Consider the following 14,192-nt stretch of genomic DNA (forward strand, 5'->3'; position numbering starts at 1 on the left):
TTTGCCAGTTCCAGACAGGATGAAATTCTTTGCTTGTTGTCTTTTTTCTCATTCCATAATTTATATTAGGTGTACTCAACAAAAAGGAATTGATTATTTCCTCATTTCAAGAAGGCCTTCAGATGGTAAACAACGCAATGTTTCAGACCATGATACGGTAATCAACTTTTTCTTGTAATCTGTATATGTTTCAAATGAGATAAACAAATAGAAAAAAGTCAATTAAATTCTACCCATTCCTTTGAGTTACAGGCAAAGCATGCACCAGTCACCATTGCAGATGTATACTTTTCTCCGGCAAGCCGAGTCTAAAACCCAAGAGATTTCCACAGCCGCAGAGGTCTTTGAAACTACTCTTCATGTTTTAAAGGACAGAGCCAGTCAGAGAGATAAAAGGGATCTCACTTTAACAGGTACAGTCAAATTTTAATTCCGAGCTATCAAAAAATATAGGACAAAACCAGTCTGAACCAATCTTGCAATTAGACATTCTTCTGAAAAATTGTGCATGTATGTTCTCTGCAGTGAACACACTTAAGAAACAGAATTGCATTGCATAATTGCATTAATGAACTTGATGCTGCCACTTTTCCAGAAATCCTTTCATGGCAGGATACGGAGCTGATTGGAGACATGTCAGGATGTCCTTCACCTATGTCCTCAGTCATCTGTCGTCAGGACCACCTATTCGACAAGTACCGGACCATATCTGGCGTTTGCAATAATAAGTATTAAAAATGTATATTTACCGATATGAGTAATATGTCTGTTAATACAGAACATTGAGACAGATAAGCAGAACAAGGTCTTCTTGATTTTGCACATTTGTTCCCTGTAACGTTTCAAGTATCCAACAATCACAAACCAATTATATAATATAGAATACAGTCAGCAGCTATAGTTATTCATTCATTATTGATACCTACTTTCACTTGTGCCCTGCCTTTTAGTTCAGCAGTGACACAGTCTTATGTACACAGTGAAAAACTACAATTTTATAAAGGATAATGTATGAAAACTATGATTAAAGGGGTGATTGACAGTTTTTTGGGGGAATTTCACACTGTTCCTTGATGTCTCCGACTAGGATGTGTAACATTGGTTGGGCTGAAAATGGCCAGGGTGCTGTTCTATGCCCCCTGATACATCCAGTGAAATATTCCCGCATGGGAAAAAACGCTAGGTTTTCTCCTTTTATGGTATGGTCATGAATATATAGATGAGCTGCGCGCTGATTGGTTAGTTTACAATGAGTGAAGCTGCGGAGCAAGGACGCAACACGGCCAACACTCACTAAAACAAGAAGGTGAAGACTCGAAATAAAAACGTACAAACAAATCTATTGTGTACAGATTGACTAGAAATGATTACGTTAGTTGTTTCCACTTCTGTTGTCAAAGCAAACAGGATTGGTCTAGGTGGGTAACGTTAGCACTACAGCTTAGCAAACAAACTATCATGATTCAACTCAGCTTCAGTTAGTGCTAGCTATCTTGCTGAAAAATAGATCTGGAGAAACATGCATCTTGAGTTGTAGATTTACATGACAACACAGGTTATTTATTTGAATGAAACACAGTCAGGATCCTGAAATTACGTTATCCCCGTTGCCAATAGACTAGGCTTAATCATCACACATTCTACCTATGCTCTTGCATTAGCAAGCTAAACTAGTTTACATGCCTACATTCTAGGTGTTTTCGCTATCTAGCTGTTCTTGCATTCCTTGCAAATCAGCGTTAATAAAAAGCAGATGAGCTAGAGTCTAGCTAAGATTGACTAGACGGGCATAATGTTTGTCTATAGCGTAGCGTAGAAGATCCCTGTGCAGTTTGACCCTCAACACATTTGCGCTAACCATTTCACTTAGGACGGTTTTGAAAACCTAGGACAATGTAAAGCAGGATTTGCTATGAAGCTGTTGCTGAAAAGAGGTGCTTTCCGACCTTATGTTCATCATTACCACAAGCTGTAGTATGATTTTGTCGGTAACAGTTATCAGCAATGCTAACGTATCCTGTATCTAGCACCTGCCTTTCTCCAGTTCTTTCAAATAGATAATCTATACAGGCGTTAGCAATAGGCTAGACTGCTATTCGTTTTCTGGCTATTTTTTGGGAAGCTTCCCTTCTAATGCCGACCAGTGGCGGTTCTGGCACATTGTGCGCCCAGGGCGAGTTCATCACTTGCACCCCCGCAAGCGCGCCTCGCTTTGAATCAATATGGGACGGGGTTTGTTGTCTTCAATGCAGCATCCCATGCAAATCACGCCACCTGCATTCTGTGAAGACTAGTCCTATTCTCCCCCTGATTGGGTAATTTCTTGCTGCCATCGTTGGTTTGATCAGTTTGTTTCAGGTTCACGGCCAATCAAGAGTCAGAGGAGGGGGGGTCTCTTGGCGGAGAATCGATTTAAAAGAATGGCGGAGGCAGCTCCAGATACCCCCCCCCCCGCGTAATAGGAAATACACTTATATAAGGAAGTAGACTTGACATGCTCAAATACTGTACACTACTACTTCTGGTAGCTATCATATTTTCATGTTATCGTGTTCTCATGTTATCATGTTCATGGAAGATCCTTTGCAAGTCTCCTGCACTGTATATATATATTCCAATAGACCTTTTTCAGTATCAAAACAATTGTTTACTTTAAAGTTAATAAGTTATGGATCTGTTAATTTAATAAGTTACTAAAGTATGGTTCACATATCACAAGTTCCTCCAAAGCCTATTTTTTGTGGTCTCACTGTCAAACCTTGTTGGCCTATGTTTATTATCGTCATAGATGTGTATTCAGCAATGACAATATGACCACTTGAGTTGTGGTATAGAGATAGACTGAGTGCATCTGTTCAAACTGATTTCAATAGCAGATATATTTTTATAATGTCCATGTATCAATCTTAATATTTCTATGAAAATATGTTTTAAGTTGTGATTTACCACCACTGGCACGTCATTGGGCCTGTGGTCATCGTGGCCCCGAGGGGTGTGGCCCCCCGCTGCGGCAGGCGTCCCTTACTTTTCTGTATTGAAGGTGGCAACCCTAATTCTAGTACCTCCTGCTGAAAAAATTAGCCCAAAAACGGATATAGCCTAAGCTTGAAAGTTATTTTTGTACAACTAGCTAGTTTAACAAGTTTACTGGATGCGATCATTGTCAGTAACAACAACAGCAAAATGTGACCATTTGGTCCCAGTCTACAGTCCAGCCTGGAGAAGACAGCGGTGCTCCGTTTTGTTACATGGAAAGTTGTACAGCTAAGCTGGCTAACCTTTAGACTACCGCTGTTTGGGAATTGCTGGAACTAACCAATCAAAGGCCATAAAAAAATACAGGGTGTTGATATCCCAGCCTGGAAACATAGCTAGCTACATGTGATCACCCTGGCATTTGCCTGTGGCGTTTCTGCAGAGGTTTTGCCATTTAAACTAATGTTCTACTATAGGTAATTGCATGGTGGTTTGTAACGTTAGTGACTGTGGCTAGCTAGTTAGCCACCATTAGCTTTACATTTCTCCACAAAAACTTAAATTAAACCTAAACCGTGCAACGGAACATATAAATTCAAATACAAGCAAAGCAAACCTGACCAAGACAAACCTTTTAAGACCAAGATTGTCTATGTACTTCTTAAACTGAAGGACGAGTTAGGGTGGGAAAATAAATAATAATAATAAATATATATGAGAACAAATATAGGTCAGAACATAGGCAAGCACACCCAATAAAAAAGTATAACAGTAGACACAATAGGTGGCTTTGCAGCTTCTCTGCTTGGCCCCCGAAAATAAAACTAACCAAAGCAGCAATAGGTGCATTTGCAGTTTTGCTGCTTGGCCTCTAAATATGTTATTTGCTTTTTTTCAGACAAAACCCTCTCTGGGGAGCAGCCAACACTGCATTGGCCAGATGGCTACCAGCAGAATATGAAGATGGAGAAAGACAACCCAAGGGCTGGAACCGTGGACGGCTTTATAATGGCTTCCAACTACCCCTGGTAATACACTGTAATATTTTATCAGAAATGTGTGATCCAATGAATACTTTTTCTGTTACATGTTTTGTTTTATAGGAGACAAAAGTAATTATTATAATTTAGTCAGTAAACATGAATGAAAATACTTATTTGATATGTAACCCGCTGTGTTCCATGCCTGTGATGTTGCAGTGCGTTGTGTTCTGGCATGCTCAGATATTAGGCCGGAGAACTGGGTCTCTGGGTCTTTATTCAATCCTGTGACACACAAAACACATGTATCCCTGATTTAGGTGAACCACCAGTTGACTTCCCTCAGGTCAGATGGAAAAACCTCTTTTTTGAATCACATCAGAAAACACATATGGGATAGGACACTATGAAAAATAACAAATAAAATTCATAACAAATTGTTATGAAAAAACAAATAACAATTCTAGGATGAGCAATTAGATTCAATTAGATAACCAGAAATCAGATTTAATAAATAAAGAACCCCTTTTGAAACAAGCTGATTCCAACAATGTTGTCACTTTGCTGGAATTGTGATTGAAACAGTACCATCTGCAAACTGACAATATGTCCCCCAAAATGTAAATAAGCTTGAAATATATTTCTGGGAAAACTGGCTAATAAGTTTACTAGAAGTAATCATTATGTGTCAGTGACAAAGTCCCTGTCAGAAGACTATGGAGCCATGTGACCGGCCGTATGTGGGGAAAACCGCCTGGCGCTTATCCGCTCCAATTGTTTCTATATCGAATGGCATTGATTGTTCTATAGGACTTATGATCATCATTAGATACCCCTCTCGTGGTTACTTGCTTTAATAATCTATCAATCCCACCACAATACTGGCTACTGTAGCTGGCTAACACAGCCTGGTACATCCTATGCTTTTGAAAACTGGATTATCTGCTACTGAAGAGCACCACCTAGCAGGCATAATGTACAATTTTCTTCACCTGGACATTGAAAGATGTCCCTGTGTGTTTATACTTTTCACCGAGGACAACAACACAATCTTGTCAGCCGACTATAAAATATTGGTAATGTCAGGCTACTATAGACCAACTGCAGTGACAGATGGATGAAGGCACATTAATTTTCCGACTGCGCCTTTGCTCCGTGCAAGAAGTGCCATCTAGGGAACATTATGTGTCAGTAACAATGTCCCTGTCTGAAGACTCATAAGTGTCATATGACTCCAACGGTGCTATAAGTAGGGAAAAATGGCTTGGCACTTCTAGTGTTAAATTGTTGATTTGAGGTAAACATTTGACCATTTGGCTTAGGTCAATGTGAGCCATTGGCACAACCTAACCCATACAATTGCTGACCCAAAACCACAAAGAGTTGTTCAAAGAGACCACTTTTTGGACAAGCAATTTTCTAAAACTGTTATGGGTGATGCACAAATACATTTAGATACATTTGTTTGAAACCAAAATAGATTTGCATTTATGCACCAATGCAGAATGTGAAAATGGCTCTACATATCGCTGTATCCTAGAGTAGTTACTATGTATCTTGTGTTGTAAATTATTTTACTAACAGTTAAGCCTAACCGTCGCTTGGAAGTGTCACCTACCAGGAGAAATATCTACTGGCGCTGATGTCGTCACAGTGAACATTTTAAATTGTCAGTTTCTCCGATCGATCACCTAGGCTACGAAGCGTTAACAATGTAACCATAGCTATGAATGTAACGGTAAAATGATTCTGTTTACGTCACGCGAACCAAGAGAACAGGCGACTGTTTACCGAAGTATAAATGCAGCTGCCTGAGCGACACTTTTTTTGGTCGTCGGCGACATAAGTATAAATTAGGCTTTATTGCCAATATGTTGCTAAAAGCGATTAATGGATGGTTAGTGTGTGCTAAATTGGACACATCCATACAATATAATGTAGGTATAATCCTAAAATAGCCTAAAACAAAAGAAATCACTTTCTATTTCATTTATTGCAAAAGTCTGTCAGCACTTTCCTAACCAATACTGATGCAGAATTACCATTGTGATTTTTAAATTGTTTGTTTTATGTTACGATTGTATTTCAGGTGGATGAAGTCAGCAAAAATATAATGCAGAGGTCTTCCAAACATATGGCACAAGATGAGGTCTACTCTCAAATGCTTGTGGACTGGGGCCAGTACATAGACCATGATATGTCCTTCTCTCCTCAAAGCACAAGCAAAGCCACATTTTTGGGAGGACTGGACTGTCTAAGCACATGTGAGAACATAAATCCATGCTTCCCTATTGAGGTACTGTAATTCTTCAACTATTACAGTGTACAATTGTCACATGCCTATATTTGTGAAGGAATGTGGGTGATTTTCATAACCGTATACAAGCATAGAAGCATACAAGAAAAATCTAATAATAATTATATTCTTTTTAAAATTTTAACATACATTTATTTTCACTACATCAACTACATTCACTACATAGAACCCATCATGCCCACTTTCCACAGTAAACTGAACAATGAGAAATATTGACTTTTTTAGCTGTGTTATGTGGCTTGCATGTCATGAGGTTTTCTGAAGTTTTTGTTTTTCAATCATTTTCTTCCTGCTGCAGAAAGTCCCCAATGACTTGTTTTCTGCAAACAGAAGTTGTGTGCCTTTTTTCCGCTCCTCGCCATCCTGCTTCGCTGGTAATACGCAGTCTGTAATTGGGGGCATCAGACAAGGGTTAAAGCGCCAACAAATGAACTCTATCACATCATTCATTGACGCATCTTCTGTATATGGCAGCACCCCAGATTTACAGAGTTTCATCCGTAACTTCTCTAGTCCAGAGGGGCAAATGGCCATCAATAGAAGATTTTATGACCAAAGGGGTCGATCATACCTGCCTTTTGTCCACACTGGTCCATCTGCGTGCTTTCAAGATCCTAACAACCCCCATGGACAGGAAAGGGTGGATTGTTTCCAGGCTGGAGACAGCAGAGTGAATGAGATATTGACCCTGTCTGCTCTGCACACACTATGGGTGAGAGAACACAACCGAATTGCAAAGACTCTAAAGAGTTTCAATGCCCACTGGAGTGCAGAACACATATACCAAGAAGCCCGCAAAATAGTGGGAGCTCTGCATCAGGTAGTAATTTTCTTGAACAAGTTTACTATTAAATGTACAGTTCTTGATAAAGTACTATTCTTGTCCAATTCATGTTGTTGGTCTTCTTGAGGACCCTAACTCTTACAAGTTCGAGTTCAAGTCTTTTATTTGTCAGGTATACAGAACAACACAAGGTTAGACTGGGCACTGAAATTCTTAGGACAAGACAACGCAAGCACCTGGCATAACATAACATATAAGTACACGGAACACACAACAGCTATGTTGTGCAGCATTACAGTTACTGCAATAACTGCACAGCATTTAGATGGGTGGAAAAGAAGACCTCCAGCTGACTTGTGGAGACATTGGAATCTTATCTTCCGTCTGCCAAAAGTCATAAGATTAAACGCTGCGGTGTTTATTACACAATTATTGGGTGTGCTTTGCCTTCGGCAAGGGCACAACCATTGTTATCTCACATATATATTTCTTTCTTTATTATTATTGTTTATTTTCGCGCCCCTAAGGCTCAGTCAATATTTGGACTACATAGACAAAGTCGATGTCAAAAGGTTTGTCTTGGTCACGATTGCATTGGTTCTATTGGGATTTATGTTCTGTTGCACGGTTTAGGTTTTAATTAAGTTTTGTGGCAACTAAGTTTTTGTGTCTATGTTTTAATTTGACCAAATAAATAACAATTTTCAGATTTTTTTTATGCAGCGTTTAATCCAGGGCGATGCTACACAGTGCTTATAATTGAAGAAATACAGTAGTTGTCACTCTCTGCAAATAAATTGGTATGGTCACGGAAGATGCGTTCAATAAATATGCCATTGGGTGGAGTAGTCCCAGTGTGCGGAACAGGCCTACTTTGGGCCTATAACCGTGATAAGTCACTTATCTGATGGCAAGATTCCCCGTTAACATTATTAATGTGAATTGAAGGCAGAGCAAGACTAATTAGTTTATATAGGCCGAGCACAATTCATACTAAATGGCAATTCAAAGAGCTTTAGAAATTAGCAGAAGTGTAAGTGTTGTGTGTATTTATTAAAACAAACATAATTATGTGTAAAATAATGAAAATTATTAGTTGCAAAATTATAAAGGACAGAACTATTCAGTTTTAAATTTGAACCGACGAAAATGGTATAACTTATTTTGGGCAAACATGTCAGCTCTCAATTGTGTAGCTCACATGTTTATAGTAGTGCTCTTGGGTGTGCGTAAATTCTCTTCTTACCTAAGAACAAATCCCAAATAACAACATTGGTAAATGCCAGAATCTTCGTGAAAACCACGTAAGTGGGGTTTAAGAACTTCTTTAAATTGTCCAAGGTTTTGATTTAAAACTGTCTTTGGTGAAATGGTTCGAGCAAATGAATAAATGAGTGTCGAACTTCACAGGGATCTTCTCATAGAAAAACATCAGCCATGCATGTCGAGTGTCTGGTTCCTTGGGAAGATTATGAAAAGTGTCAGCATTCCCAGTACATCCTGGAAAACTGCATTTACGATGGTCCATTTTCAATATACTTACAATATACAATAACTTTCAAACTTCACAACAGTACATATATGTACCCATTATAAGGTTATTTTTGTTCATGAGGCTACTTTACTGTTCCCGCAAATTTTTGTATGCCATCATGATTTCAAGTGTGGCACATTAACAGTTTGCAATTGGTTGATTGATGGCATTATGTGCATGTACTGTAGGTATTGTATGTGTGCATGTGTATGGGTGACAGACTTTTGTATTTGTACGCTATGTCATTGTTTAACAGTTTAGTGTGTCCTCGAGACAAATGTTTTTTTTTTTAATTCATGCAATGAATCTAAACGTCTCCTATTGCCCTCTGTAATTTACAGATTATTACCATTAGGGATTATGTTCCAAAAATCATTGGCAGTGAGGCCTTTGATCATTACATTGGTCCCTATGGGGGTTATGATCCAACAACAGACCCCTCAGCCTCCAATGTCTTTGCTACGGCTGCATTCCGTTTTGGCCATGCCACAATTTCCACTGTTCTCACGAGACTCAATGAAAGCTTCCAAGAACACGAGTGCTTCTCCTCTTTGAGTCTACATGAGACTTTCTTCAGCCCGTGGAGATTAGTTAAAGAAGGTTGGTATTCTTTCTGTCTGTCCCCTATTAACTACTTACCATTTCACTTAAGAATTTTGAAAACATGTAGTAGACGTGGCCACGCCCCCGTCGGAGGTACACTTACACCCCTTTTCCACCAACGCATTTTGGGTGCCGGTTCGGAGCTGGTGCTTAATCGCGAATCAGTTCTTTCTCTTTCGACAGACTGAGAATCGGAAAAGTGGTTCGTAAGTGGTTCATACGTGGTTCGCAAATAGCACCACTTTGGAACTGGGCTAGATTGGGAACCAAGTAGGAACCGCTTGGGGCGGGGTTCCCGTGACCAACAAGACGAACAGAATCCTTTGACCGCCATTGCTCAAAGTCTTTAATTCATATTTCAGCTAAACGGTACTTGTAAATCAGCATCTGAATTAAAATTTAACGGGACGTGGGCAGTGTAGTTGCTGAAAATAATTTGTAAATTTGCTCCGACTTTTCGATAACCCATCTAGCATCGCAGTGCAGTGCAGACACTAGTTGCTGCGTTTTATCATAATCCTATCAAATGAGTGAAATGACAAACACAAATGTTATGAGCTATTGCGCCTATATTTAACACAAATGTAATTCACAAGCACTATACAGCAAAAGTTAATAAAATGTTGCGCTGATAATGCCAGTGTTGTCATACTGCTGCGAGTCCAGGGTATTGCGCAATAACCAAGAAAACACGCATCTCAACCTCGCGTTCCTAGCGTTCTTCAGATTGATAAACAGCCTTTAGACGGGCTCTTCTTTGTGTTTGGCGCTGTGACGTAATTACGTGGCTCTGTGGTGGCTCTCTGGCCCGTGGAAAAGCAAACCGGTTCTTAGAAGGCTCCGTTCTTGAACCAGCTCCGAACTGGCTCTAGCACCAGCTCCGAACTAGCTCCTGGTTCACTTTGGTACTTTGGCACTTTGGGGGTATGAGTCGACTCGGGATCGAACCCGCCACCTCTGATATTTCAAGCGTGACCACTACCCGCTACGCTAATCTTTACGCTGTTGTTTTGAGACAACCACAAATACGTGATTGGCCTACATTTGGGTATTGTCTGGTGTGCCCACGGTAACCAGTTGTTTTCGATGAACCCAAAACTAAATGTTGCTGTAGAGGGTCTGGGATCGCTCCATTGACAAGCGTTAACTTCCTTGAAGCCGGGTACTCTGTTGAAGTTTAAAACTATTGGATCTGCCCAGAGCCACTGTGATCTGCCATAACCAATCGCTAGCGTTCACCTTAGCCAACTCCTTCACCACCAGCTGCCTAGCTGCCGTAGCTGGAAAATAAACGTTATCTGTCCTTGGCTATTGCGCAATACCCTGGATTCAATTAAGCAGTGGTATGACAACACTGGCATTACAAGTGCAACATTTGATAAACTGTTGCTGTATAGTGCTTGTGTATTATATTTGTGTTTAATGTAGGCTCATACTTAATAAAGTTAGACAAACTCAAAACTTTTCTTTGTCTCATGTGTCCATATTATAGCGCCAGGAGTTTGAGAAACTGCCCTGACCAAGCCCCCACCCCCCACTCCAGAGACAGTTGGTGAAGGAGAGGTTCAGACCATAAGTTACAGGCATGCAAACAGGTCAGGGGTATAAAAAGTGATAGGATACGGCAAAGCCCCGACCCTCTAGGGGGGTCCTAAAAATTATAATAATAAAAATAAATATTATTGTTTATTATCATTTGATGCTGGTAGTTCATGAAGAAAGGGATGTCCTTAGTTTTTCTATTTATTCAAAATTTGCATAATAATCAAATCAAATCAAATCAAATTTATTTGTATAGCCCTTTTTACACGCAAGCATGTCACAGAGGGCTTCACATGCGCCCATAGAACTGCCCCTCAACCAACCTAAACCCTCAAGGAAGACAAGGAAAAACTCCCAGAAAAACTCCCACCGGGAGAAAAAATGGAAGAAACCTTGGGAGGAGCAATTCAGAGAGGGATCCCCTCCTCCAGAGACGGTTGGTAAGAGAGAGGAGCAGAACACAAGCTAAACATAGTCATACAGTGTCAATGGGTTTTGAAACACCAAAATCCATTGTTCGGCTTTAATAATAATAGATGTATTCATTGTTATCCTGTGGAATTAGGGATTTATTACAGGCATGCAAACTCATGCAGACTCACCGTTCTGAAACCAAAATGGCTAACCTTCGTGATTCGTGCAGATCCGATGAGAATTTATATTTATTTATTTATTTGGGGGGTTGGGGGCCATGGCCAACACAGCATTTTACCTAACCCAACTTTACAATTTGTTCTGAACCAATCGTCCCTCCTAATGCCTAAACCTCACAGCCAAATTAGAGGCAGAGTGGGGAGAGGTTTACAGCCCCATCTTACAACATCTAGTACTATTTTTATGCAATTTAAAAAATGATGTCTATTGGATGTGTGTACAGCTTTACAGTCAATGATGCTTTTGACTTTTGCTTTTTAAAGTAGTTCAACACAGGTAATCCCGTTTGTTTAATGCATTTAACTTGAAAATGTAATACATTTTCTTCCAGGGGAGCATGCCCCGGACCTCCCTAGAGGGTCAGGGGGTTCGCCGTATCATTCTCACCTTTCTTTACCCCTGACCTGTTTGCATGTTATTAGCAAGGGGGCACTTTTGCCAGGTACGGTATTCATGTCACATTCTCATTGGGGGCTGAGCACTCCTAAAGGTCTGATCTTAGAATCGCCTCTACTCCCCACTCTGCCTCTGATTGGCTGTGAAGTTTACGCCTGGGACACACTGGCTGCGAAGCACCTGGAAGCGCCTTGATCGGCTACGACTGGCTCAAGGCTGTTCACACCAGATGCGCATTTCTCCGCGCAGGTCACCAAACCTTTCAGCTCCTCTGAGCTTTCCTTAATCACATGTAACACTGACATGGTACATAAACATGGCAGACTTTACATTAGTTTTCATCTGTGAGAACAACATTTATCTTCCAAAAAGAATTATATCATATATCAAAATGCTGAAGAGACAGCGCTGTGTACCAAAGAGCTGCACAGATCAGTTCATCAGATCATGTGCTCCCCGGGATGACAACGGCTGGCCGATCATCTCAGGAGTCGGGCTGCTAGCGGCCGAGACATAGCTGCAGGAACATATTTTATCAGGGGTGTGCTGGGGGGGGGGGGGGCTTAATGTTGCGGGGCGGCAGGGACGGACTGGGAGTAAAAATAGGCCCTGGACTTTGATCCAGACCGGTCCACCAGAACCGGCCCCCTATACGCCACCACAGCTGCCCTGCTAATGCATGCACATTCTGTGTTTGATGTGATACTAGTTCGGGAGTTCGATTAATAGTTAATGCGGGCCAAATCTTTTGGCCTTTATTTGAGCGCAAAATAGTTGTTTGACCTTTATGTAAAATAAACAAAGCCGTTTTCAATTGGTAAAATCTTGTCTAGTGAAGGTGATGTCTTTTTGTCTCAAATTTTCAGCCCCATCCTTACGTTTCTTATAGGGCTGTCCCGACTCAGTCGACTAGTCGATTTTCTGGTCAATATGCTCTTGTTAATTATTAGTTATTCTACTGTTAATATATAACAGTTAATGTGAAAATAACAGCCATTTCTCTTGTCCAAAAGGTGGAATAGAGCCTGTGTTACGAGGTCTGTTGGGGACGGCTGCTGTGATAATGACCACAGACAAGCTGCTGACAGATGAGGTGACAGAACGACTTGTGGTGCTAAACATACCAGAGAAGTTGGACCTGGCCTCACTTAACCTACAGCGTGGCAGAGATCATGCACTACCAGGTGAGACACAGTGATTAAATATCCATGACATGATGGCCAATAAGGTAGAAAGCCCTTGTTCAATAACATGAGGAAACACAATACATCCACTGGACAAGACTGGTGAGTATAGTACTGTGATGTGGTAGTGGGTGTTTAAAGGAAAACAATGAAAGGAGACGTTGGGCGAACAGGAGAACAAAATGGCAATATAAATTGAAGTAATAAAATAATTAATTGTTTAATAACAAATTAGTTAAGTAAACCAGACAATTTCTAGTACCAAATTACAAATACTTACAATTAGGTCTATTATGGCAAAATTGCAACCTTACTAAATTCCTTAGTGTTCTGTCACTCAACGCATTAGCTCATCATCTTTTTGTTTCAACACTACATATGGTCTTTGTTGGCTGACATTATTTGCATTAAAGGAGACATGAAATGCTGTTTTTGGATGCTTTTGTATAGGCCTTAGTGGTCCCCTAATACTGTATCTGAAGTCTCTTTCCCGAAATTCAGCCATGGTGCAGAATTATAGCCACTATGAGTAGTCCCACAATGAGCTTTCCTCAGAACGCGCTGTTTTGGTGTCTGTAGCTTTAAATGCTAATGAGGAGGAGAGGGGCGGCAACATGCGCTAATGTTTACAACGGATGTATCGCAATGGCTCGTAGCCCCGTTGCTGTAAGATGCCGCGAATTTAGCCATTCTCATCTGATCACCCTGGTTTGCAGAGGTGCGCACTCATAGTCATTTCAATGAAGAGAAAGGCGGATATCGCGCGCCATAACACCAACAGCAGAACGGTTATCCAAATAACAAAGAAGTGTACAACACTGGCGTTACAGCGTTTGTATTCACACACATACTTGATGCCATCTATCTTTACATTAGCAACAGTAACTCTAAAACTAAAAGGGAGTCAGATGGCTGAGCGGTGAGGGAGTCGGCCTAGTAATCAGAAGGTTGCCGGATCGATTCCCCGCCATGCCACATGATGTTGTGTCCTTGGGCAAGGCACTTCACCCTACTTGCCTCGGGGGGAATGTCCCTGTACTTACTGTAAGTCGCTCTGGATAAGAGCGTCTGCTAAATGACTAAATGTAAATGTAATGTAACTCAGCTGTTAGCTGCAGAGCTAATGTTACAGCAACATTCTAAGGGTAGCAAGCTAGGTAACCATATACAGTAAAGCAACAAAATGATATAGCGTTAGTTAACTTACTTGTCCAAGGTTTGT

General features: G+C 40.6%; 1 protein-coding gene and 1 long non-coding RNA gene across 3 annotated transcripts in view; one reads left to right on the forward strand and one right to left on the reverse strand.

Moving 5' to 3' along the window:
- Positions 1 to 14,192, forward strand: part of tpo (thyroid peroxidase) — a 25,899-nt gene continuing 11,707 nt past the window's right edge. The window contains exons 1-8 of the mRNA XM_047016920.1: positions 1 to 157; positions 253 to 413; positions 596 to 728; positions 3,875 to 4,004; positions 6,046 to 6,252; positions 6,572 to 7,093; positions 8,933 to 9,191; positions 12,800 to 12,970. Of these exons, the coding sequence (XP_046872876.1) occupies positions 123 to 157; positions 253 to 413; positions 596 to 728; positions 3,875 to 4,004; positions 6,046 to 6,252; positions 6,572 to 7,093; positions 8,933 to 9,191; positions 12,800 to 12,970 (1,618 nt within the window). The 5' untranslated portion in view covers positions 1 to 122. The remainder of the gene's footprint in view (positions 158 to 252; positions 414 to 595; positions 729 to 3,874; positions 4,005 to 6,045; positions 6,253 to 6,571; positions 7,094 to 8,932; positions 9,192 to 12,799; positions 12,971 to 14,192) is intronic.
- Positions 6,227 to 14,192, reverse strand: part of LOC124464979 — a 26,390-nt gene continuing 18,424 nt past the window's right edge. For both annotated transcript variants that reach the window (XR_006955780.1, XR_006955778.1), the window contains exons 4-5: positions 6,845 to 6,929; positions 6,227 to 6,659 (exon numbers count right to left, since the gene is read on the reverse strand). This is a non-coding gene — a long non-coding RNA (uncharacterized LOC124464979). The remainder of the gene's footprint in view (positions 6,660 to 6,844; positions 6,930 to 14,192) is intronic.

This window comes from Hypomesus transpacificus, chromosome 3 (assembly GCF_021917145.1).
Source record: "Hypomesus transpacificus isolate Combined female chromosome 3, fHypTra1, whole genome shotgun sequence".
Classification (NCBI taxonomy): Eukaryota; Metazoa; Chordata; class Actinopteri; order Osmeriformes; family Osmeridae; genus Hypomesus; species Hypomesus transpacificus.